Genomic DNA, 24,306 nt, shown 5'->3' with positions numbered 1-24,306 from the left:
TTAGTGTCATTTTAATATAAAAATAAACAAAAACAATAATTTCGATACACATTAAAACAATAATTTGACGGAGTGAAATAGAACTGAACCAGGTTCGTTTCCATGCACAGCCTTGTCTGTGTTTTTCATTTAAACTCCGTTAGCCGGTGCATCCCATCTCCCACTCTGTGATCCCATCACTCCAATTCCGAAACATTCCGAGAATACACGATTGGAGCCGAAGCACTGAACGACAACTTACGGAAATTCACGAACGATTCCGGAAGGAACCTCACGACGGGAAGCAGCAGCAGCAGCAGCAGCGAGCTAGTTAGGACTTCGGATCATTCCCTCTTGATTACGGTGTATAATATTCGCTTGCATTTCTGTCCAACATTATGTCTGTACTGTGTTATAATAAGGGATGTGGACAACGTTTTGATCCCGACAAGAATTCAGATGGTAAGACTTTAGATAAACGATAGCTGAATGGCTATGGTATATAGCAGGGTACATTTTGAAGAAAAAAAACACTTGTTTAACATTTATTCATATGCATATATTATTAACAAAACACGACCGCCTCTAAAAAGGGTCAGATATCACTTTTATTTGAACGTTATTTAGCATATTAATTTAGTAAAGCATCTACAATGAAGCTGGTCATTGACGTTTGAATCATGTTTATTCAATAGCACAGACTTCGTAAATTAATATTTGTTAAATAGATGTCTGGAATACAAGCGAGTTACTGTATCTAAACATCTTAACAAAGAATCCTGTAGCTGAGCAGTTGGTGGAGTAGCTAACTAACTAACTATAGTCTGCACATTGTGAACACGTGACTATATTCCTGTAACGTCACATTTCATAATCAATCTCTTCTTATCTATAGATGTATGCACATACCACCCCGGAGTGCCAGTGTTTCATGATGCATTAAAGGTGTGTACACTTACTGGAAAATATAATTGTGCCATTGTTACTGTTACTCTGTGTTAAACCTATTAAATTGTCTTCCCAGGGTTGGTCTTGCTGCAAGAGACGAACAACTGACTTTTCAGATTTCCTCAGTATTGCTGTGAGTGCCATAACTTGTCTGTGATGAGACCAATGATCAATTTCATAGATAAAGTTCTCTCATATAGATTAAAGATATCTAATTATATTGAAATGGCTAAGTCTTGAAATGTTTGTGTGTATTTTTAATTCTCTTAGGGTTGCACAAAAGGACCTCATAATCAGGAGAAGCCCTCTGAGCCTGTTAAACCAGAGGTGAAGTCCTCTGTGGACAAGAACGTGAATGACATTAAGCCAAAGTTTGATGAATGCATCATCCGAGCACCAAAACCTCTGGAGTCTATTCAGCGACCAAGGTAAAAACACACTTGAAAAGGACAGGGTCTTCCCCATTTGTATTTTCCGGCTCATTAGTTCAGGTGTTCAGAGGGTGAAGTAATGCAGCATTTAATCTACTATAGAGAACAAGTTCTTCTCATTAGCAGTCCACCCAGCCAAAACCCACATTGATGTTAGAACCTCTTAAGGATAAATGAAAACAACCGTTTTTACTTGTCCTTGTAGTCCAGATGAGCCTTTGTCCATTCTACAACAGAAGATCTCTCCTTCGCTCAAACAGGCTTTAGAAAAGCTGAAACTAACTGAGGAAAATGCAGAGGAGATAAAAGGTAAGAATGGCCCGACTCTCCTTTCCCCTACCTTTCTATATTTGTCTTTTAATCTGATGCATTTTATTCTCTTTCCTGCATTTTAGAGGAGGATAGTGATGAAATTAAGATAGGGACGCCCTGTAAGAATGGAGGCTGCAGTAAGGTACTGTTTGCACCGTCTGCTTTTCCGATTTAAAAACCATGGCACATAGAGTTTCTTTAGTCCATTATATAAACAATGGATTCTCATTATTCTGTTTTTAAGACATTCAGCGGACAAGACAGTGATGACGAGGCGTGTTTGTACCATGCTGGCGTACCTATCTTCCATGAAGGGTAAATTAACATCCAATCAAAACTGAAAATGACTACTTGAAACTACTAGAAAAGTGTAGATGGAGAACTCTCAGATATATCTGCAGATTCTGCAATTTATGGTATGTTTACACAACAAATGTACTAAAAACTGAAACGTTTTTCCTTTTGCGTTTTTCGTGAACAGACAAAAACGATCCTTGTTAACATGGATCTGGGAAAACGGCTAAATGCCACCAGGCCAGTAGTTGGTGATGTAATTTTGTAAAGAAACACTACGCACCTATAGATTCAACATGTAATTCGCATGCGCATTTTCACAAATTCATGTTTTGGTACAGTAGTTTACAAGGAGCCATAACGGTATCTGTTTCAAAAACTTGCACTTTAAAACCTGTTTTCCAAAGTTTGTGTTTTCTGCCTCCAAAATGCCATACATGAGCAGCAAAAATTAGGGCTGTGAATCGTCACTGGTCTCACGATTCAATTCGATTACGATTATCATGTCAAGGATTCGATTGGATATCACGATGCATCACAATGCGTTGCAGTATCACTGCACATGGCTACATTTTCGTCAATGAATACAAGCAGTCAGATATACACAGATCAGGCATAACATTATGACTGGTGAAGTGAATAACACTGATTATCTCTTCATCGTGGCACCTGTTCGTGGGTGGGATATATTAGGCGACATGTGAACATTTTGTCCTCAAAGTTGATGTGTTAGAAGCAGGAAAAATAAGAAAGCGTAAAGTTTTTAGCAAATTTGACAAGGGTCAAATTGTGATGGCTAGACGACTGGGTCAGAGAATCTCTAAAACTGCAGCTCTTGTGGGGTGTTCCCTGTCTGCAGTGGTCAGTATCTATCAAAAGTGGTCCAAGGAAGGAACAATGGTGAACCGGCAACAGGGTCGGGGTCTTCACTCATTGGGGAGCGAAGGCTGGCCGGTGTGGTCCGATCAAACAGACGAGCTACTGTAGCTCAAATTGCTCAAGAAGTTAATGCAGGTTCTGATTGAAAGGTGTTGCAGTGCTTCGCAGTTTTTTTACGTATGGGGCTGCATAGCCTCAGACCAGTCAGGATGCCCATGCTGACCCATCCACCGCCGTCCCAACAGTGGGCACGTGAGCATCAGAACTGGACCACAGAGCAATGGAAGAAGGTGGCCTGGTCTAATGAATCATGTTTTCTTTTACATCACATGGATGGCCGGGTGCATGTGCGTCGCACACCTGGGGAACACATGTCACCAGGATGCACTATGGGAAGAAGGCAAGCCGGCGGAGGCAGTGTGATGCTTTGGCCAATGTTCTGCTGGGAAACATTGGGTCCTGCCATCCATGTGGATGTTACTTTGACACGTACCACCTACCTAAGCATTTTTGCAGACCATGTAGGAATACCGTTTCATGGAAACGGTATTCCCTGGTGGCTGTGGTCTCTTTCAGCAGGATAATGCACCCTGACACAAAGCAAAAATGGTTCAGGAATGGTTTGAGGAGCACAACAACGAGTTTGAGGTGTTGACTTGGCCTCCAAATTCCCCAGATCTCAATCCAATGGAGCATCTGTGAGATGTGCTGAACAAACAAGTCTAACCCATGGCGGCCCCACCTCGCAACTTACAGAATTTAAAGGATCTGCGACTAACATCTTGGTGCCAGATACCACAGCACACCTTCAGGGGTCTAGTGGAGTCCATTGCTCGACAGGTTAGGGCTGTTTTGGCAGCAAAAGGGGGACCAACACAATATTAGTCATAATGTTATGCCTGATCGGTGTATGAACTCTCCTTTTATTTTATTCCTGAATGTAGTCAAACAAAACTTAAGTCTGAACACAGCAGACGACAGGAGCATTTATAGCTAATAAATACTGGTAAACACTAAACTATGAAGTAGTGTAGCCTACTTAAGTTACAATAACACGCACACACACAACTTATTTCTCGCTTTTGTGTTTCGCCGTCCTCCATCATTTTACACTAGCTAGACAAGCACGCATGCGACGAATGGCGTCAGAGAAACGTCTAGGCTATTATCGATTATTGTCTGTTACTGCATCGATGCAGAATCTTCCACGTCCGCATTGCGATGCATCGTAGGAATTTCAACACCCCTAGCCAAAATGCATAAAAAGTTTTCAGTTTTTAGTTGAAAAACTTCTGTCGTGTAAACTGCCCCTAAGTCTCTTTTTTAACTTTCCTCATAAAAGGATGAAATATTGGAGCTGCTGCAAGAGGAAAACCTCAGACTTCAACACGTTTCTGTCTCAGGAGGGCTGTACCAGAGGAAATCATCAGTGGAATATGAAAGATACAGTAAGTCCCCACCATGAGATTTAAAAGTCAAAGCACTAGATTACTTGCATTGGTTTTTTTTCCCTGCATTTTTTGTAGACAGCAATGATATAGTATTTTCACATACAATCCAATAAAACATGGCGTGCGGCTCTATCAGGCCCATATGCTACTTCCAAATGAACAAATCATTTATTGAAGACCAAAATATTGAATACGTTTAAATTACATGTGAATCTTGTCTGAAGTGAAGGATTGCTTTTTTTTTTTATGTGTGTACAGGGAAAAAAGGTTGTACCATGCAGGTTTGATTGGCACCAAACAGGAAGTCAGGTCATCATTTCCATTTATGCCAAAAATTCATTACCAGAGCTGAGCTCAGTGGAGGGGAACAGTACTGTGGTAAGACATCAAGGTCACGTCTGATTTATGCTGTCATTACATAGAAAATGTCCGTTTTGTTACTGCATAATTGAACATTTATTTGTAATAAAAAATTTGCTAAATAAGGTTATTTTTATTCTTGCAGCTCAAAATCCACATTATATTTGAAGGAGAGAAGGAATTTGAAAAGCAGATTAGTTTGTGGGGGGTGAGTATTCAGTTGTAAAATACTTATCAAACTTTTTTTTTTTTCATTAAAGCTGCAGTCCGTAACTTTTTTGGGTTAAAAATGATCCAAAATAAATTTGAGCAAGTACACAACAAGCCAGTATTCAAAACTATATTCTTACCATAGCCCCATTCACAACAATAAACTTGTAATAATGTGTTATAATTAGTGTGGTATGGTGGATTTCCGCGCGAAAATCAATCATGTCTTTGCGTCATTACGTCAATGTCATACATAAAGAAAGAGTCCGGCTAGTAGTAGTAACGCAGCGGATCATTTACAGCCTTTTCTCACAGCAGCTGAAATAATTAAATTGATCATTTTGATAGCGGATTGTAATCCAGAAAGGCCCAAATGACATCAGTGACAACTGGAGATTCACCTGTAGTCAAAAGTAAAAGATTAGACTGTATGGAAATTGGAATCTACAGGTATCACTAATAGGGCTGCAACAAACGATTATTTTAATGATCGATTAATCTAACGATTAATCGACTAATCATCAAGTATTGTAATTGACTTCGACGACTAATCAGTAAATTTTGAACGATTATTCAGCTTTTTCAATTAGTTAAAACATTGAGTTATACATATTCTAACTAATATATAAAAAAAGAAAGTCACTTCAGCTTTTGAAATGGTTGTTTTAATTAACTTCGAGCCAAGTTCTCAGAACTCAAATCACACACAAATGCTCTCTAAGCATTGTTTAAATATTCTGTTCGCTTTCAATTGAAAAAAATAGATGTTTGAATGTAAACATCTCTTGGCAGCAGTATTAAGAGCTTTATTTGTAGAACAATAATAGGCCCACTGCTTTCCTTAGAACTGAAACATTTACTTCAGGACACAAAGAATGGTTAAAATATTAATCTGCAAATGACATTGCAGACAAAATGACATAATATTAATCTCTTACATGACAATTGAGCTGACATTCTCGTTCACCTTTTAATTAACAGTATGAAAAAGTAACTGACATGATATTCTTCCTAACATCGCCTTTTGAAAGTCTTCATGCATATGGAACAAAATACAGGCAAGTGATGAGATTATGGCCCGGTTTCACAGACAGGGCTTAGACTAAGCCAGGATTAGGCCTTAGTTCAATTAGGACATTTAAGTAACTTTTATAAACGTGCCCAAGAAAAAAACATTACTGGTGTGCATCTTGAGACAAAACAATGCCACTGACATATTTTAAGATTTGTCAGTGCAAGATTCTTTCAGTTAAAACAGCTCAAACATGCATTTTAGTCTAGGATTAGCTTAAGCATTGTCTGTGAAACCAGGGGAGAAATACCTAATAGTGTTATAATAATAAAAACAGTCCTGACTCCAAGCTTGATCAAACTTTATTCTATGCTAAAAAAATCACCACATTACTGTAAATATTTTATTATTGTTAATATTATTACAGTTATTAGTAGTATTGCATTCTCTAATAAAGAGATTTACCGCTAGTTAGTTGTTTCCTTTTTAAGTGCTCCAACATGTACGTTGTGCTCCCGTGAAAAGTTTTGCCTTGCACGTCTCAATCAGCTCCTGGTTCAGTGGTCAGGGCACTGATCAGGACAAGAGTCAATGGGCTAACACTGAACTAGGAGCTGATTGAGACGCAGCCTTAGTTTGAAGTTTTGTGAAACTTTCCCACATCTTGCTACAGTGTTTCCCACAGATTAGAAACCAATTTGTGGTGGCGGGCAGGTTGGGGCATGGGATGGTTGGGGGGATTGACTGGCTCAAATATCGATTTCGATCTCGATTCAGTATCAATAGTATGTATATCCTACTGTACATATATAAGGAAAAATACGTTTGTCTTTTTAGCACTATTTTAAACTGTACTTGGGTTAAATTATATTTGCTTGCATTCATTAATATTCACTCATGTTTTCTTATAGAAGTATCATTAAAAATATTAGGATGTACATTATTAACTTTTTAAAATTTCACATTTAAAGAAATCTAGTGTTTGATCATGTCTAAATATGTATTCAAATGCAAAACCTAAAAATAAGTAAGAAGTTATGATCTGCAATACTTTTTTGGGCAACTAGACTAGATACATGTATATTTATTAAAGGGTTAGTTCACCCAAAAATGAAAATTCTGTCATTAATTACTTACCCTCATGTCGTTCGACACCCGTAAGACCTCCGTTCATCTTCGGAACAGAAATGAAGATATTTTGGTTGAAATCTGATGGCTCTGAAAGGCCTCCATTGGCACAATGGCACTTTACACTCTCAAGACCCTTAAAAGGTACTAAAGACGTCATTACAAAGTCCATCTCACTACAGTGGTTCTAAAATAACTTTATGAATCGGCGATAATAGTTTTTGTGCGCAAAAAAACCCTAAATAACGACTTGCATAGTGATGACGATTTCAAAACAAGGCATCATGAAGCTTCGAAGCGTTATGAATCAGCGAGTCGATTCAGCAGTTTGAATCGCCAAATTTTCAGCAGTTTGGCGGTTTGACACGCGATCCGAATCATGAATCGGCTCACTGATTCAGAACGCTTCGAAGCTTCATGATGCCTTGTTTTGAAATCGTCATCACTATGCAAGTCGTTATTTAGATTTTTTTTGGGCATCATCAGTGACATATTACAATATAATCATCATAAAGTAAACATTGTCATTATTCATCAGCATTAGTTCATATACAATTGCCTGGCATAAATGTGCGTTATTCATTGATTGTGAACCGCTGGAGCGCTGGATTGGGGATGCGTGAGCCGTGTTTTCCAGCGGTTAGATCAGCACAGTCAAATCAAATGTGCGCATCTGTTAGACAGGATATCAGTTCTGACTGGATCTTTTCCCTAATCGACCCTCCCTAACATTTTCTCTCGTTTTTATTTGTTGACGAAAATGACAGTAAGTTTTTGTCATAGTTTTAGTCATCCAACACTTTTTATTTAGTTATCGTCTCGTTTTCGTCAGTGAAAAAAGGTGGATGACGAAAATTTATTTGTCAACGAAATTAACACTGGTTGGTAGCGTGAGTTATTGTGATATTTTGTTCCCAAAAGTGGCAGACATGTCAATTGTTCAGATGATATTTTCCGGTTATGCGCCAAGGTGTAGAATCTGTGATTCCGAAGTACAGTATCCACACCGGTGCGGTGTCTGACAGCAAAGCCACACATACTCCTCAAAACATTAGATTCATCCGTGCTGAGAAGCCGCGCCGACGCAGAACTTTCATACAGATGATAACTCTGCAAATAACTGCAATCGCAGGTTTCAAACAGAGATGGTGACACAGAGGCAAAACTTACAGACTGCAGCTTTAAAGCTTGAAGTACACACATTTTGTGGCATTTAGCGTTACCAGATAGCCCAGGTGAAAAATACGTACTATTAAATGCATTAAAAACGTACTTGAGTATGTTTTTAGTACAATACAAATATACTATAATACATTTAATAGTACGTCGTTTTCACCTGGGAGAATAAAAAAAAATCTAAAAATGTCTCTGTATATGAAAAAGCATTTTAATTTTACACTATTCAATATTTTATTATAAATCGTATAGATCTGGTCCTAAAGGAGTTTCCACTCCACATCATGCCTAAAGGTCCTTTCACACTGGATGCGATTTTGACGTGCGAATAATTTGCGCGATGGTTTTATTTTTTGATCAGCTGTTTGTGTAATGAGAGTTTTCACACCGAACGCGAATGTGCTGTGGCGAAAAAACAATGTTTATTTTTTTCGTTTCGATGTCGATTTTTTTTTAACACTCGCAGCGACAGAAAAGGCTTAAACCAATCACATACAAGGAAACAAAGGTGACGAAATGTCCAGTTGATGTCAGTAGCCTTTCAATCAACATTAACCTTTGCCAGGTGTCGCATTTCTCACGAGATTACAGCTGTAGTTGTGTTTACAGCTGGACAGATGCAGCTGTTTTTGCCCACTATAGGCTACAGATTACGATATTATAATCAATACATTGATTTTTATTTTTTTTTTTATCTAATTGTGTCCGCGACTATAGAAAGTGAATGTGTTTCCGTCAGTATGACTGTGGCACTTAAATGTTTACATTGTGACTCAACTGGAAACACAGCAGCTCCGGATCGAGCCGTTCCTTAAGAGTGTGTGTGTGTGTGTGTGTGTGTGTGTGTGTGTGTGTGTGTGTGTGTGTGTGTGTGTGTGTGTGTGTGTGTGTGTGTGTGTGTGTGTGTGTGTGTGTGTGTGTGTGTGTGTGTGTGTGTGCGTGTGCGTGTGTGTCGTAAGATGCGCTGCTACCGTCTCTGTCTGGAGGAGCTCCTCAAATTGTCCCACGGACATTTGAAAGTAACTTCGGAACCGGCCATGATAAAGTTTTAGCTCCTGTACAAGATTAGCATCCTCCCCTTCAGACTCTGTTCTTTAAGACTGGGTGCACCCAAAGCCTTCTTCTCTGTCTTTTAAAGAAAATTAAAAGCTTGTCTCCACTGAATGATGAAGTGTCCGTGTTTCTCAGCTGTCGCCGCGAATGTTTTGGAATGCTGGAGCTCTGAAACGTCGCAAACTCGCGTCGCGGCTGGTGTGAATGGTTTTAACGCGAACTATTCGCACACGAAATATTCGCTTTTTCCGCTTCGCTTTTTCGTTACGCGTCCGGTGTGAAAGGGCCTTTACACCACTACTTTTTGAGGTTTATTGCTTAAATATAAACTTGAAGCATGACTTTGTTTAATTCTGAGGTTGTCTATTTGCTTTCCCCTTAAGGTCATTGATGCAAGTAAAAGTTGTGTGAACATGATGGCTGCCAAAATCGAGGTTGTGTTGAAGAAGGCAGAACCAATGTCATGGGCCCGACTGGATCTACCACCTCCAGCTCCTCCAAAGGAGGAAAAGAATGAAAAGGATGTTGACAGTGAGGATGAGTGTGATGATTAAATTGAGAGACACTGTAAGAGGACCACCATTCTCAGATCTGAGTGGGAATCATTTTCTCTGATTCTAAGGTTTGATGCATAATGATGCATGAATGCTAAGAAAATTCTGAAATCTCTTTGTCCAAGGTCAAATTATAGATTTATTGTACAGGACCTGTTTAAAGGGTTTTTATTTTCAAGAAAGCTCTCACACTAAGCTGCATTCATTAATGTTGGTTTATTCGGAGCAAGAGTTGCTGATATGTCAAGTTGAAAGCGCACATTTTTCTTGTGAAAGATTTCTTGCTATAAAAAGCTGAAAACTGTTACAATTTAAAAACACCTGAAATAGACCGGGATTTTTTATAAGGGATGAATGGGTGTTTGGAGGGGATTGGAGCTTCTTAAAATTCTTATGCAAGGTTGGATTATTTTTCCGAAAACACAAAAGCTGCTCAAGTATCAAATTTGAATCATTGTCTGCTAGATTAAACAGCAAGCATGTTAACATCAATATTGTATAATACATTTCAGGTGAGCCTGGAGAGATTTGCATACTAAATTGTGACTGGTCCTAAGACTTTACACTGTGACGGTGGCACAAAACCAATATTACAGTGGTTAACATTGATACACATACAGCCTGCAGCAAACAAGACTTATGCCATTTGTTGTGAGACTCAGCACATTAAGTGGCTCTGGTGGCATTTACACAAAACGGGACATTCTAAAATGCTTAACGTGGCATTAATAGACCAAACTCATTAAACACCATACTAATAAAGCATACTATGTGCAGAAAAGCAAATGAGCCCAGAATATGAAAGTTCAATTATATGCGTTTAATTAAGTGTTTTCCTCCCATAGAAAACAGCTATAAAGGAAACGTTTAACATGGCTTAAAGGAATAGTTCACCCAAAAAGGAAAATTCTGTCATTAATTACTCACCCTCACGTCGTTCCAAACCCGTAAGGCCTTCGTTCATCTTCGGAACACAAATGAAGATATTTTTTTGATGAAATCCATCTCTCTGAGCCCTCCATAGACCGCTATTTAACACTTTTAAGGCCCAGAAAGGTGGAAAGGTTTGTTAAAATAGTCCATGTGACTCAGTGGTTCAACCTTAATTTTGTGAAGCGATAAGAATACTTTTTGCACAAAAACATTTTTACATAGCCTGTGTCAGTCTCCTATGCAGTTTATGTTGTAAATACAGTGCAGCGCTTTCGAGTTCTACGGCAGCCTTTTGCAGCTCACGTGAGCACCACGATGCATGCGTGTGATGACGCTGGAGTTGCACTGTATTTTCAAATGCAAACTGCGTTGGAGACTGACACAGGCTAGAACGAAATTGTTGAATAAAGTCGTTATTTTTGTTTGTTTTTGCGCACAAAAAGTATTCTCGTCACTTCAGAACATTAAAGGATTAGTTCACTTTAAAATGAATATTTCCTGATAATTTACTCACCCAAGATGTTAGTGTCTTTCTTCAGTAGAAAAGAAATGAAGTTTTTGAAGAAAACATTCCTGGATTTTTCTCCACACAATGGTCTTTCATGGCAACCAAAATGTTGAAGGTCCAAATCAAAGCGCTTCGAATGGCTTCAGAGGCTCTGCACGATCCCAGACGAGGAATAGGGTCTTATCTAGCAAAACCATCGCCAGTTCATAAACTTTTTAACCTAAATTGCTCATCTTGCGCTGCTCTGCGATGTGCCATGGATTGCACAATCACGTCGGAAAGGTCCCGCTAGGCAGAGGCCAAGCGAATGTGCGAAGACTAATACATACGGCCTTTACAAAAAACACTCCATCTCCAACTTCAAAATCGGTCTACATTGTTATTTAAAGGGATAGTTCACCCTGAAATTAAAATAAAACCATCTTTTACTCACCCTGCTGTTGTTCTAATGCCGTATGTCCTTCTATCTTTTTCAGACCTCAAAAGCAGAATTTTTTTAAATATCACCTGCACGTGCTCCTTCCTATAATGGCAGTGTGAGTGTGCCCGCGAACCACGGTCTATGGTGCAAATCGTCAGCCCCTCACGCAATGTTGTCCTGACAACGGGACACAATATTCACTTCAGGAGGGTTTATTATTTGTATTATTTCTCATCATATACCTAATAGAAAAGATGAGTCGCATTTGTTTCTATTGAGCCCGATTTCTCTAAATGGTGCATGTGTGTGATGAGTGCGAGCCGTCAGCAGGCGCTCATGCTTACTATACGCACAACCGGCGCAACATCATAGAATGTCTCTGAACAGATTCACAGCCACTTTTAGGGGAAAATAAACTAGACCGTACACAGCCGGCAGGCTTGAATAACTTAAGAAATCACCAAAATAAAATATGTGGGAGAATGAAGGGACATTTTTTTAAATTGACCAAATTAAGTTTGTGGATGTTTCTTACATGCTCTTGGCAGGCTGGACATATAATTACTTAACATGTTTAATCTAAGTGGGGCGGCAGTGGCTCATGTAGGTTGTCTACAAACCGGAAGGTTCTACAATCCCTGGTTCCACCTGACCAAGTGTTGAGTGTCCATGAGCAAGACACCCAACCCCCCAACCCCAGCTGCTCCCGACGAGCTAGATGGCACCTTGCATGGCTGACACTGCCATCGGTTTATGAATGGGTGAATGTGAGGCAAGATGTAAATAACGTGCTTTGGATGGCCATGGGTCTGTTGAAAGCGCTATATAAATGCAGTCCATTTTTTACCATTTAGTGATTTATTCAAGCCTACTGGCTGTGTACAGACGTTTTGCCGCCATTTTGTATTGAAGTCTATGGGAAGTCTAGTTTATTTTCCCCTAAAAAGGGGCGTTGACAAAATTGACAGTCAAGTTCCCGGATGTGCCAGTAGTCTGTATAACTTGCACTGTTGTCATGGTACCCAGGATAAGCACACACACGAGCACGCTCCGAGTAATGGCAGAGCTCAGTGTTTTGACTGAATACGGTTTCGGAAAACCTTACAGTATGCCTCCTGAACACTTTCCATATATGGCACGCGTCTCACTGTATCATTGTGTGATACTTCTGTACATCTTTTGCAATTTAGGTAAACGAGTATATCAACTTTTTTTAGAAAATGGCCGATTGGGTCTCTAGATAAGACCCTATTCCTTGTCTGGGATCGTGCAGAGCCTTTGAAGCCCTTCGAAACTGCATTGATTTGGACCTTTAACATTTTAGTTGCCATTGAAGTACATTGTGTGGAGAACTTTTAGGATTTTCAACTTTTCTTCAACTGAAGACAGACATGAACATCTTGGATGGCATGGGGGGCACTTTTATCAATGTTTACTACCTTTCTTGGCCTTAGAAGTGTTCATTAAATTGCTGTCTATGGATGGGTCAGAGCTTTCGGGTTGTCAAATATCTTGGTGTTCCAAAAATAAACAAAGGCCTTACAGGTTTGGAACAACAGGATGAGTAATTAAATGACAGAATTTACATTTTTGGGTGAACTAACCCTTTAAATGAAACCAACTAAAAATTATATTAAAAAGGATCAAATTCTACACCAATTTCTCTGGACATGGTATGCTTTATTATGGGGTTTACAGGGTCACTGTCTTAGTATGTTATGGATTGATGGGAGAACAATTCTGTGCTCATTTGCTTTTCTGTACATAGTATGCCATTTACTGAGTTTGGTTTATTGAAACGATCTTAGTACATTAAGCGTTTTAGAAAGTCCCCACCAAACAAGTTTAAAACTTATCTTGCAAGCATAGTCTATAATGTATATAGACTCCCCCCGAATTTAAAGAAAATCTGCCAGAACATGCTGCAAAAATAATCCTTTATTCAATTGAAGCTTTATAAAAAAAAAATATATAAGATCAAAAGTCAAATCTTTTTTGAACCTCAGATGCTCCAGAGAAAAAGTTTGTGTCTGTGGCTTCAGTTGTCAGGCACTTATCTTCACCATCCTTGAGTGAGCCAAGGAGAGCGTCATGAAAAGAGAGGATGGGGGGGGGGGGGGGAGAAAAAAAGTGGTTGATGGAAAGGAGTGTTCAGTTTTGCAAGATCCAAGTGTATTTGCAATCAAAACATATTACACAAACATTTAAGAAGAAACTACTTTCAGCAACACCCACCTCACTGAAATACTTCTCAATAAGAGCTTGAGCCGCTCGATACACAGCATTGGTCTCATGGTTTTGAAGAAGCTCGATTCGATCCAGCCCTCCTACTTCCTCCACCAACAAACAAAGCTTATCCACCTCCCCAAGTTTCTCGGCAGCCTGCAGAAGGTACAGTTAATATTTTAGCATATCCCTCACAATTTGATGCACTGGAAGGTTTTGCATTTTTATGAAACCATACACCGTGAACTCACCAAGAAAACGTTATTTACGGCATCTAGGATGACCAGGACCGTCTTGGTGTCTTTAACTTGAAGCAAATTCAAGATGGCCTCTAAAGCGCCACACTTGACCAGATGAACAACTTGGTCTACAGTACCACCGCTTGTGTAGTTAGTCACTGCCCATACTGCCTCTCGCTGGGTTTTGAAGTCACCCTGCAAAACAATGAAGAGTATCAGTACAGACAGTCTCTTTAAGTGTCAAATACTGGCCAAGCTAATGACAAAAAAAAAAAAAAAAAACACAACCCATTTTCTCTCCAAATTAGACATCCATTTATGAATCCCAATTAGAATTTACCTCAAATATTGGCTAACAAAATGCACATGTCAGACCACCATTGCAGCCCAAAAAGGTTTGTTATCAAAGTCAATTCATGATATAACTGCAAACATTAAAGAACAGTCAAGTGCGTGTACAAGTCATTTGCTTGTTAAAGCCTTTCCATACAATTACCTTAAAGATTTGACAATGCATGTTACAGTATTCTTTTTCCAACTGGAAATGAAACCACATTTCAAAGGGCCTTAGGAGGTACTACTTGTATAATTGGCCTCATTTTATGCCCATCTTTAGGAGAAGCATGCAATCACGTTGAACCAAAACGTTTTATGGGCAACTCTGCGGGGGAGGAACACTCGACAAAAGCAAGGAATTGGTTACAACATACATTCCTTAGAAGATCCACTAGAGGAGCCAACAATCCACACGTGATGAGCTGTTGAATCTGTTGGCAGGGTCCAGCTGCAATGTTGGACACTGCCCAAGCTGCCTCCTTCTGAACACTGGACTTGGAGTGTCGCATCAGCTGGGGCAAGGCACTCAACACGCCTGCATCAATGGCCGCTTGCGTCTGCTGGTCTGAGCCGCTGACAATATTCCCAATCGAACGTAGGGCTGGGGTCTAGAGAATATAGGTGAAACTTCACTTCAGTGGTCCAACAGCAAGACCCAAAAAGGTCAAAAACACTGGAGTACTTACCACCACAGCAAGTTCCTCCAAGCCCAACAGCTCAACCAACCGTGGAAGGATTCCAGTCTTGATTACCACGTCAATCCGTTCATTGGGGCCATCGGTGAGGTATGAAATGGCCCAGCTTGCATCAGAAAGGATGGATTTGTCACCATGGTGGAGCAGTTGGATTATGGAGGGGAGCATTTGTTGGACAGCGCTAAAACGAGGGAAGGGATTCTTGTTCCTACAAAGGTTCGACAGGGTCCACGTAATGTTGCGAAGGTATCCCACCTGCAAAACAATTCACGTGGTTACCCTTCTGCAGGTTTACGTTTGCCATTCAATAGGTGTGGGGTGTCCAGAAGAAACTCACAGGAGCATCTGGTGTGAGCCGTGCCAACAAAGCAGGAATGACACTGCAGTCAATCAGGGCATCTCGATATGATGGCCCATCACCTAAATGAGAGAATAAACACCTTGGCAAATGGTTCCAAAACATCAGAATAGTACAACTGACCCCTTTCATCTTTCCTGATGAAACTACCCATGTTGCACCAAACATTACAGTACAAGTGTTCAGTCTCCATGTTAGGACGCAGAGCCCCCTGAAGTTCAAAGTATCCTCACCTGCAATGTTGCCCAAAGCCCAGACAGCCTGTTCACTGATGTTCAGCATTGGCGAAGCCAGCAGGGCGATGAAGGCTGGCACGGCTCCATGCTCCACCACCTGCTGTGTGTGCCAAGAGGTGCCAGATGCAACGTTAGTAAGAGACCAGGCAGCCTCAAACTGCAGCGTGGGGTCATCGTTCCTCCCTAGAAACTCCACAAAACGAGTCAGAAGTCCTGCTTCTATGACCTCCTTAAGGGGAGGGTTCCGCTCCCGAGAAAGCAGCTTCCTGTAGGGATCAATTTGAAGGTTGGTAATGTTCTGTACCACAATTAGAGATGAATGCTAGTCAAGTTAAGATTGGTTACTGTACCTAGCTGCTTGACAGCCTTGTCTCTGCTTCTCTGGGCAGTCACCGTTCACATTTGCAAAGATCTCTTCAATCGTTGCAGATATGACCTTAACAAGACGAAAACTGTGATGCAGGAGTTGTAAAAATGTGAGTTTTAACTGAAAGGTAAAGCTAATAAACACCTGTTCGTTGTCAGTGTTAAACTCTGGTGACAGAGGTTCCTCATCTCCCATGGATGAAATGTTTCTCCTCTTCAGAATACTTTCAACCCTTTGAGCTTTCCGAAGCTCAACGCATTCTGCAATTCTGCGGTCACGCAGTTTCTGCAAGCAAAGATAAGGTGCGAGTCTATCAAGAGATTTTAAGGAACGAACAGTTAAAAAAAGTGGAAAAAGTAGCCAGAATGGATGCACAGCTCACCGTTGGCTCCTTGCCCTTATTTTTGAACTTGGAAATGCGTTTATCAGACAGATTTTCTGTAGGCATTTTCACACTCAATGCACTAGCCAAAGGCTAATCACTCCTGACAAACTTCTACAAGAGGTTTTAAGATCAAACGTTACAATAACTGCCCAAACAGAACGGACAGCAGGAGTTTGTGTACAAAACAGACCTCTCAGTGCTAGACTCTACTGCAATAACGTAACCAGCTGAAAAGAGCATTAAATAGACAAGCATAATTAGCATCAGGTGATGTTAATTTATAGCCTTGTCTCAGATCAGAGGATTCACACTTTGTTTGGAGTGTATAAGATGTTGTTTCACGTTTTTGATCACACAACTACAGTATAATAATGATACAAATCAATCAATAACCAACTAATGCCACAACCTCAGCAAAATATGATTTAGATTTTTTTGTTGTTTAAGTTTTTGAACTAAAAAAGGTATATTATTGCCATCTAGAGGCCAATGGTGATATACTTAGATACAGAGTATATGCTTGTCTTTTTTAATGAATGTCCTTTCTTAAAAATCCATTACAATATATATACAGTGCCGTTCAAAAGTTTTTGATCGGTAAGATTTTTTATGTTTTTATAAGAAGTCTCTTATGAAAGACAGTAATATTGTGAAATATTATTAAAATGTAAAATAACTGTTTTCTATTTAAATGTATTTGAAAATAATTTATTCCTGTGATGGCAAAGCTGAATTTTCAGCATAATTACTCCAGTCTTCAGTGTCACATGACCCTTCAGAAATCATTCTAATATTATGATTTGCTGCTCAAGAAACATTTATGATTATTACCAATGTTGAAAACATTTGTGTAAAATATTTTTTTAGGATTCTTTGATGAATAGATAGTTTAAAAGAACGGTATTTATCTGAAATAGAAAGCTTTTGCAACATTGTAGGACTACTACATTTATTCAGTAAGGATGCATTAAATTGATCTTATACGTGATAAAATATGTTATATGAAAAAAAATGTTTTACACAACTGTTTTCAACATTGAAAATAATCATAAATGTTTCTTGAGCAGCAAACTATCATGAATGATTTCTGAAGGATCATGTAGTGATGCTGAAAAATCAGCTTTGCATCACAGAAATAAAACGTTTAAATAGAAAACATTTATTTTAATAATATTTCACAATATTCAATTTTTTGTTGTTGTAAATAAACGCAGCCTTGGTGAGCATAAGAGACTTCTTCTAAAAACATAAAAAATCTTACAGATCAAAAACGTTTGAATGGCAGTGTGTGTGTGTGTGTGTGTGTGTGTGTGTGTGTGTGTGTGTGTGTGTGTGTGTGTGTGTGTGTGTGTGTGTGTGTGTGTGTGTGTGTGTGTGTGTGTGTGTGTGTGTGTGTGTGTGTGTGTGTGTGTGTGTGTGTGTGTGTGTGTGTGTGTGTGTGTGTGTGTGTGTGTGTGTGTGTGTGTGTGTGTGTGTGTGTGTGTGTGTGTGTGTGTGTGTGTGTGTATATAACATATAACATTTATATTGAAGTACATGAAATATGAAAATTATTAATAGAAATTTTACATAATAAATAAATAAAAAAATGTAATAAAACCTTTATATACATTATGTTTTATAATAATAAAATGTCTCATAAATATTCATAATCTCACTTGGATTTGCTCCAGGAAAACATCTTTGAAAGCATTGCATATTTTACAATGAAATATATTACTATAACTATATATATATCCTCCTGGGACCCAGAAAAAAAGTGTTTTGAATTTAGTATTTTTTCATGTCATTACATTGTTTAGAGCATAAGAAACAAATGGAGAAAAAAAAACATTTTTGAAAAATTATATTTTATTCATATGTTATGATATGTCCTCTGTAGTTGAAATGAAATTGCATGTATAGGCAAAAACAATGGGATTTATTTAATTCACCAATCAATTTTTAGGTTTCAGGATTTTTTTTAAACAAACTTTGTTTAAAGATGATTCTGAACTATGTTATTCAAGATATAACGAAATGCATTGATATACCCTATTACTTTATGAAATATGAGGGTAAAATGGCCATACTTGGATTTTCCCATTCAATACAATGTATCTATACACTGCATCTAATTTGCATATTAATGTGTTCTTTGTGCAACATGTAATGAAAAAAGAAGTGTAATAATGGGAGTAATAATTGGCAAAATTTTCATAATAATATCTAATATTTCATAGGAATATTGATATGTAATTTATTTCCCTATTCACTTGTTGTGTCTCCAAAATGCCTGATAAACATGATTTAAGTCTTGGCGTCGTCTACAGTGGACATTTATGAAATCAATGCCCTGTTTTGTACCAGAAAGTCATATTTTGATTAGAAACCCCATAACATTTTCCTGAGATGTTGATTTATAACAAACAATTTGAAAATTAATCCAATTTAAATTATAAATAAAAAATATTATCACTTTCCATAAAAGTGCTAAACATTAATGTCAGCCGGTTTTAAAGACCAAAAAGAAGTTGTTGTACTGGTGAAACCTCCAAACATTTGGTATCTCTGCAAAGCCCCGAGTGTGCTCTTTACAGGACATCCAGACTGTGACGTGAGAAATTCCCTAAAATATAATGTCCATATATATAAAAGTCTATTTGTGGGTCCCAGGAGGAGATATATATATATATTATTTTTTTGGTAAAAGATGGTTATGCTTGTAGTAATATACAGAGGGAGATTTTTTACATTTCTAATTTGTCTTTCTCACACCTCTCTTCTTTTCAGCAAAACAATGTCAGATGGACTGGACGCAACCACAGAACTATCAAAACTTCCTCATTAAGAGGAGCTGCTTGGTGAGTCTGTATTTCACCTATGTAGTATAGTTTTAGTTTAAAAGTGGATCAAATCAAAATATATTTTTAAAGTACCTTTAAAACCACAGAGTGTACCAAAGTGCTGTAGAGTTTCATAAGGATAAAATAAAATACAAATAAAAAATAAATTAATCCAAACCTAATGGTCCATACAAAGTAGCAAAGGCAGGTTTTAAGGGTACTTTAAAAATATATTTTGATTTGATCCACCAAACAAATACGTCTTGAGACAGGTTTTCAACATGTTTACAGAGGTAGAGGATCAGTAAACAACTGAGAAAGCACAGTGTAATAATGGGTAAGTGAATAATATTAATGATAAAACTAAATTATATCCTGTAAGTTATTTCTGGTCTGGTTTTGATGAAGGGGTGAGAATAAATTATGGGATTATGGGGGTTTAAGACAAAAAAGTGAGAAATCGCACTGATATTTAATAAACGATATCATTTTTTGAGTGCCAGATGATGGCGCTGTGCCCGTATGGAAAATGGTCACATCAGTGCTGCAAGAAATACTTAAGGGGAAAATTCAATTAAAAACGGGAATTACTAGATTATTGACCCTTACATTTTTCTTTTAATTCAAAAAATATTTACCTCCACCAAACGTTTGAGATGTTCATAAAAAGGTAAACATTAAAACAGAGCGGATACTCCAATGAAAAATACATACCTTTGTAGTTTGTAGAACAGAAGTTTATGGGTAGGCTATACAAAATAAATAGTTTCTTCTACTAACAGATGACTGGAGGATGTAACTTCTGTATGGCTTTCATCTTCATGGACTGTGAGAGCAAGATGTAAATATTTAGCAAAATATGTCACGTGACGCGCGCGAGAGTTGTCACTGAAGTGAACGCGCATCGCACGCGCTCATACACCCAGAGACACTCCGGTTGTGAGAACACGAGCATTAGGACCAAAATAACGAGCGAACGGTAAGTTTTATTATCATTGGTGTATTTATAATCGTTGGTATTTCACACTTTTTCGATATAGGTCTATTGCCACACGCTTAAGTTCATGGTCGTGTTTCTAATGATTTGAACGGGCATGTGCTTTCTTATTGAGTTCGTCATGCGAGTTCTTAATTATGTGTTATGGCAACATATGAAGTGGTATTGCGCCACAGTTTGATTTTCATTGCCATTCATTGCTTCAGATTCACTGGTTTATGGTTGATGTATTTCAGAACCATGGACAGCTCAGACAACAGCGAATGCTTCTTGTATCGTGTAACTTTTAAATCTGGCACCTTCTCAATTAATAAGGAAATTAATTTCTTGCTAATGTTTAACGTCTTTTTTAAAACTAACAAAACTGATAATAAATGATACCAAAAAAAAAACTCTCTTTACAGTATTGGTTTGTCTGTACTATTGAGTAACTGTTTGTGGTTTGTCACAAATTCAATTTAACGGAATGCACTTTAATAGTCTGCCCAACAATTATGTGCTAAAGAAATTCAGGATCTTCTGTCGAGTTGGAAAACTTAAGATATACAGTCATGGCTGTTTAAAAATTCATTGTAGTTTCTTTGAAGTTAGAGAGCAAAACATAGCAATGAAAGAACGTAAATAGAGCATCTATGTTGCAGCAATAACAACTCTGTATTTTGAGCACAGTATGAAAGATCAATCTCATTAAGTATGCATGGTGTTCTGTGTTCATTCAGTGGGTTTCATCAGTCTGTTGCAACAAAAAGTATTGTGTTCATACAGTGGGTTTCATCAGTCTGTAGTATTGTGGAGCCCAGTCACATTCATCAATATCGGTCCCCAAATTCCTATGTTTTCTTGACATGACGTGGTCTCCAAGTGATCTGTAAAAGTAGAGATATTACCCTCAGATCCAGACTAAAGGAAACAGCGATACATGTATATTTTATGATATAATGGGTGGCTTATAAGTACCCAACAATCATTCTGGGGTCTTCTGTATTTATCTGTGTAACCTTTTTAATGAAATTAATAATTCATTTAGATTAATGAAAAAGGGGTTAAGGGTAAAGAGGCGGTATAAATATTCAGCGGCTGCAAATCTGCATAAGATCATTATCTTCTCGGTCTCTGTGTTGTGGAAAACCTCTGAGGTTATGATTCTGAATGAATACATGAATCTGAATCGATGCATATTTTAAGATTTACATGCTTATTGTTTCTAACAGGTGTTAATGATGCATCCCATTACTGCGATCTGACTGGAAATAAGCATGAACTTCTGCGTGTGCGTTTCAACTTTGTTTCCCTCCTGATCTCGAGATATTTAGAGGAAAGCTGGAAAATCCTCACTCTTTAGAATAAGACGTTGCCCTGGCGACAGCTCATCCTTATCACGACTCTCGCAAATATGCACCTCTGTGATTCAGTGGGAGGTTGATGATCTCTAGGGATATTGCTCTGAAGATTTCTGCTTCTTGTGACTCTTTCAGATGCCCTGAGGAACCTGCTTGTATTCTACGCTGATCTGAGAGGGCCGAGGAAATGGGGATGTTACATTTACTGGTGTTTGTGCTGATCGGAGACCGATTGGGTCCTACACGGCCGGATAATTTAGCGAAGGCCCAGGCCAGCGAGCGACGCGTCTTGGCCCACATTCCCGGGGACATCATCATCGGGGCGCTCTTCTCCGTCCATCATCAGCCGCCAGCTGACAAGGTTCACGAGCGCAAGTGCGGTGCCGTCCGCGAGCAGTACGGCATCCAGCGGGTGGAGGCCATGATGCACACCCTGGACCGCATCAATGCGGACCCACAGATCCTACCCAACATCACGCTGGGCTGCGAGATCAGAGACTCCTGCTGGCATTCGGCCGTGGCTCTGGAGCAGAGCATCGAGTTCATCCGTGACACCCTGGTCTCGGCCGAGGAGGAGGAGGGCATGACCAAGTGTACCGTTGAAGGCGGAGGGACTCCCATGAAAGGGAAGAAGCCCATTGTGGGGCTGATCGGGCCTGGGTCCAGTTCTGTGGCCATCCAGGTTCAGAATCTCCTTCAGCTGTTCAACATTCCCCAGATTGCATATTCGGCAACCAGTATGGATCTCAGCGATAAGGCTTTGTACAAGTACTTTATGAGGGTGGTGCCTTCCGATGCCCAGCAAGCCAGAGCGATGGTGGACATCGTCAAACGATACAACTGGACCTACGTGTCTGCCATTCACACTGAAGGTACGTGATCTCTCTCCCCTTAGGGAAGCATTTTTTCTTCACGGTTCTCACGAGATTTTCCACCGTTAGAAAAGAAGAACTAAATCTGCCCTGAAACTCCTTTTCCTTTTGAGCAGAACTCATTTTTTTAGTTCTGGAAGTTGAATTTCTTCCTTGCATTAGTATTTCACAAAAGTCTTCCAGTGAGTAACGCAGATCTCCACCAGCACGTAACACTATTATTCAAAGTGCTAAATCTTCCACACTCTCAGAGTGAGAGATTTCCTGAGGGGTTTTATTAGGTGATAATATATCACTCTATCCGTTGTGGTTCACCTTAATCTAGGCCTAAACAACAAAATCTCTTTATTATTCATAGAGGGAAATGTCAGATCTTTTAAGGAATCCTTCCTTATAAATTGTTAATAGTCAAGAACTAGGAATCTGTTCATATTTTTTTTATCTTGTTTATTAAATTATACTTGGTTAGAAAAGATTTTACACCATTTAAACTGCATTAAGTCAAACTCTATATCTTGGACGTGCATAACAGAGTTAATTGAGTGTCATACTATTGTTGTTTTTATTAACATTTTTATTTAGTTTAGTTTTCATTTTCATTTTTGTTAACGTTTAAGTAATTTTGTGTTTTTTGTCATTTTATTTATTTATTTTAATGTATCTATATAGCTTTTAATCCTTTTTATTTCCATTTTTTACTGTATGTTACAACCTCAAGCAGTTTGGCTGGAAGATTGATGACCTCACAGGCAGGTGTTAATTGCCAGCGGGTAGTTAAATGTGAAGCCCACCCCAGTTTTCACCCACATACAGAACAAGGAGCTGTGAAAAGCTCCACGATGTTGATTCATTTGCTTGCATATTCTGTAGCTCTATTTGTATTGTATCAAACTTTGACATTTGTAATTTGTGGGCTCATTTGTTGGCTCTCTTGATAAAATAGACCAAATGTTTGTAGTCACATTTGATTTGACTGGTTTTTAACCAGCTTGTCAATCAGCCTGCTGAGCACCAATGGAAAATAGTTGTTTTGCCTTGTCTTAAATGAAAAAAAAACCCTTGAAATTAATTTGATTCCTTTGTTAATGAAAGCTGTGTGTATAATAGTGAGTGAGATTTACTCTCAGCCTATTCTTGCATAACAATTGCTTGGAGTTTGTCAGAATTTTTGTTCAGTTTTTGTTTGTCCACCTGCCTCTTGTGGATTGACCACAAGTTCTCAATGGGATTAAGGTTTGGGGAGTTTCCTGGCCATTGACCCAACATTTCGATGTTTTTTTCCCTGACCCACTTAAGCCACGTTTCCACCGGGGGAACTTTCCCCAGGATCTAGGGACTTTGGGGTGGTACTTGGTGTGTTTCGACCAGTGCCGCCGCTCACCAAGTGCTCAGGGGGGCACCTCAAGAAAATGCTCTCTCTACCCCCACCCCCGCTCAGCTCTACAATTTCGCACATGCCGCCACCGCAGGCATCATAAAGGGATCGCGCCTAGGGCATCAAAACAGCCAGTGGCAGGACTGGTTTCGACCACAGGAACCTGGGTCTAAATAAAGTTCCGGGTGAAAATTTCCCCCTCAAAACGGCCCTGCTTGTGAGGTAATACTTTTTTAAAGTTCAGGAACTTTCGGGGGTGGGACTTGGGTTGTAAAATACCGTTAAAATCACAATAATTGTTTTACAGTGTAGCCTAACTACTTTGACAAGTGTTGATTTGAGAGGCTAAAGCGTTGGGTTAACTCACTGTCGGCCGCTGGCCGCTTGGTCGTCACTTTAAAGAACA

General features: G+C 39.0%; 3 protein-coding genes across 3 annotated transcripts in view; 2 read left to right on the top strand and 1 right to left on the bottom strand.

The window, feature by feature from the left end:
• Positions 1-255: 255 nt before the first annotated feature.
• chordc1b (cysteine and histidine-rich domain (CHORD) containing 1b) lies at positions 256-11,659 on the top strand. The gene is made up of 11 exons (XM_079804231.1): positions 256-441; positions 875-924; positions 1,004-1,060; positions 1,198-1,355; positions 1,564-1,667; positions 1,754-1,812; positions 1,915-1,985; positions 4,186-4,291; positions 4,553-4,672; positions 4,800-4,862; positions 9,617-11,659. The coding sequence occupies exons 1-11, from the start codon at positions 378-380 to the stop codon at positions 9,785-9,787; spliced, it is 1,023 nt and encodes a 340-aa protein (XP_079660357.1). The 5' UTR covers positions 256-377; the 3' UTR covers positions 9,788-11,659.
• Positions 11,660-13,626: 1,967 nt separating this feature from the next.
• On the bottom strand, positions 13,627-16,554 carry kpna7 (karyopherin alpha 7 (importin alpha 8); the record flags this gene model as incomplete). The annotated part of the gene is made up of 10 exons (XM_079804401.1): positions 13,627-13,716; positions 13,885-14,031; positions 14,127-14,309; positions 14,825-15,058; positions 15,137-15,400; positions 15,483-15,565; positions 15,737-16,005; positions 16,090-16,175; positions 16,251-16,391; positions 16,489-16,554. The coding sequence occupies 10 exons, from the start codon at positions 16,552-16,554 to the stop codon at positions 13,627-13,629; spliced, it is 1,563 nt and encodes a 520-aa protein (XP_079660527.1).
• A 5,286-nt stretch (positions 16,555-21,840) lies between these two features.
• grm5a (glutamate receptor, metabotropic 5a) overlaps positions 21,841-24,306 on the top strand; it is a gene marked incomplete at both ends in the record, with an annotated part of 38,955 nt that continues 36,489 nt past the window's right edge. The window contains one exon of the mRNA XM_079803927.1: positions 21,841-22,525. Coding sequence (XP_079660053.1) covers positions 21,841-22,525 — 685 coding nt within the window. The remainder of the gene's footprint in view (positions 22,526-24,306) is intronic.

This window comes from Gobio gobio (genome assembly GCF_949357685.1).
Source record: "Gobio gobio genome assembly, chromosome: 22".
Classification (NCBI taxonomy): Eukaryota; Metazoa; Chordata; class Actinopteri; order Cypriniformes; family Gobionidae; genus Gobio; species Gobio gobio.
This window is presented reverse-complemented; position numbering and strand designations above follow the sequence as displayed.

Bases quoted from the DNA above. Each gene is read 5' to 3' on its own strand.
- chordc1b (XM_079804231.1), top strand. From the start codon at position 378: ATGTCTGTACTGTGTTATAATAAGGGATGTGGACAACGTTTTGATCCC. The intron at 1,356-1,563 runs GTAAAAACACAC...TTGTCCTTGTAG, and splicing joins GAGTCTATTCAGCGACCAAG to TCCAGATGAGCCTTTGTCCA. The intron at 4,863-9,616 runs GTGAGTATTCAG...TTTCCCCTTAAG, and splicing joins AGCAGATTAGTTTGTGGGGG to GTCATTGATGCAAGTAAAAG.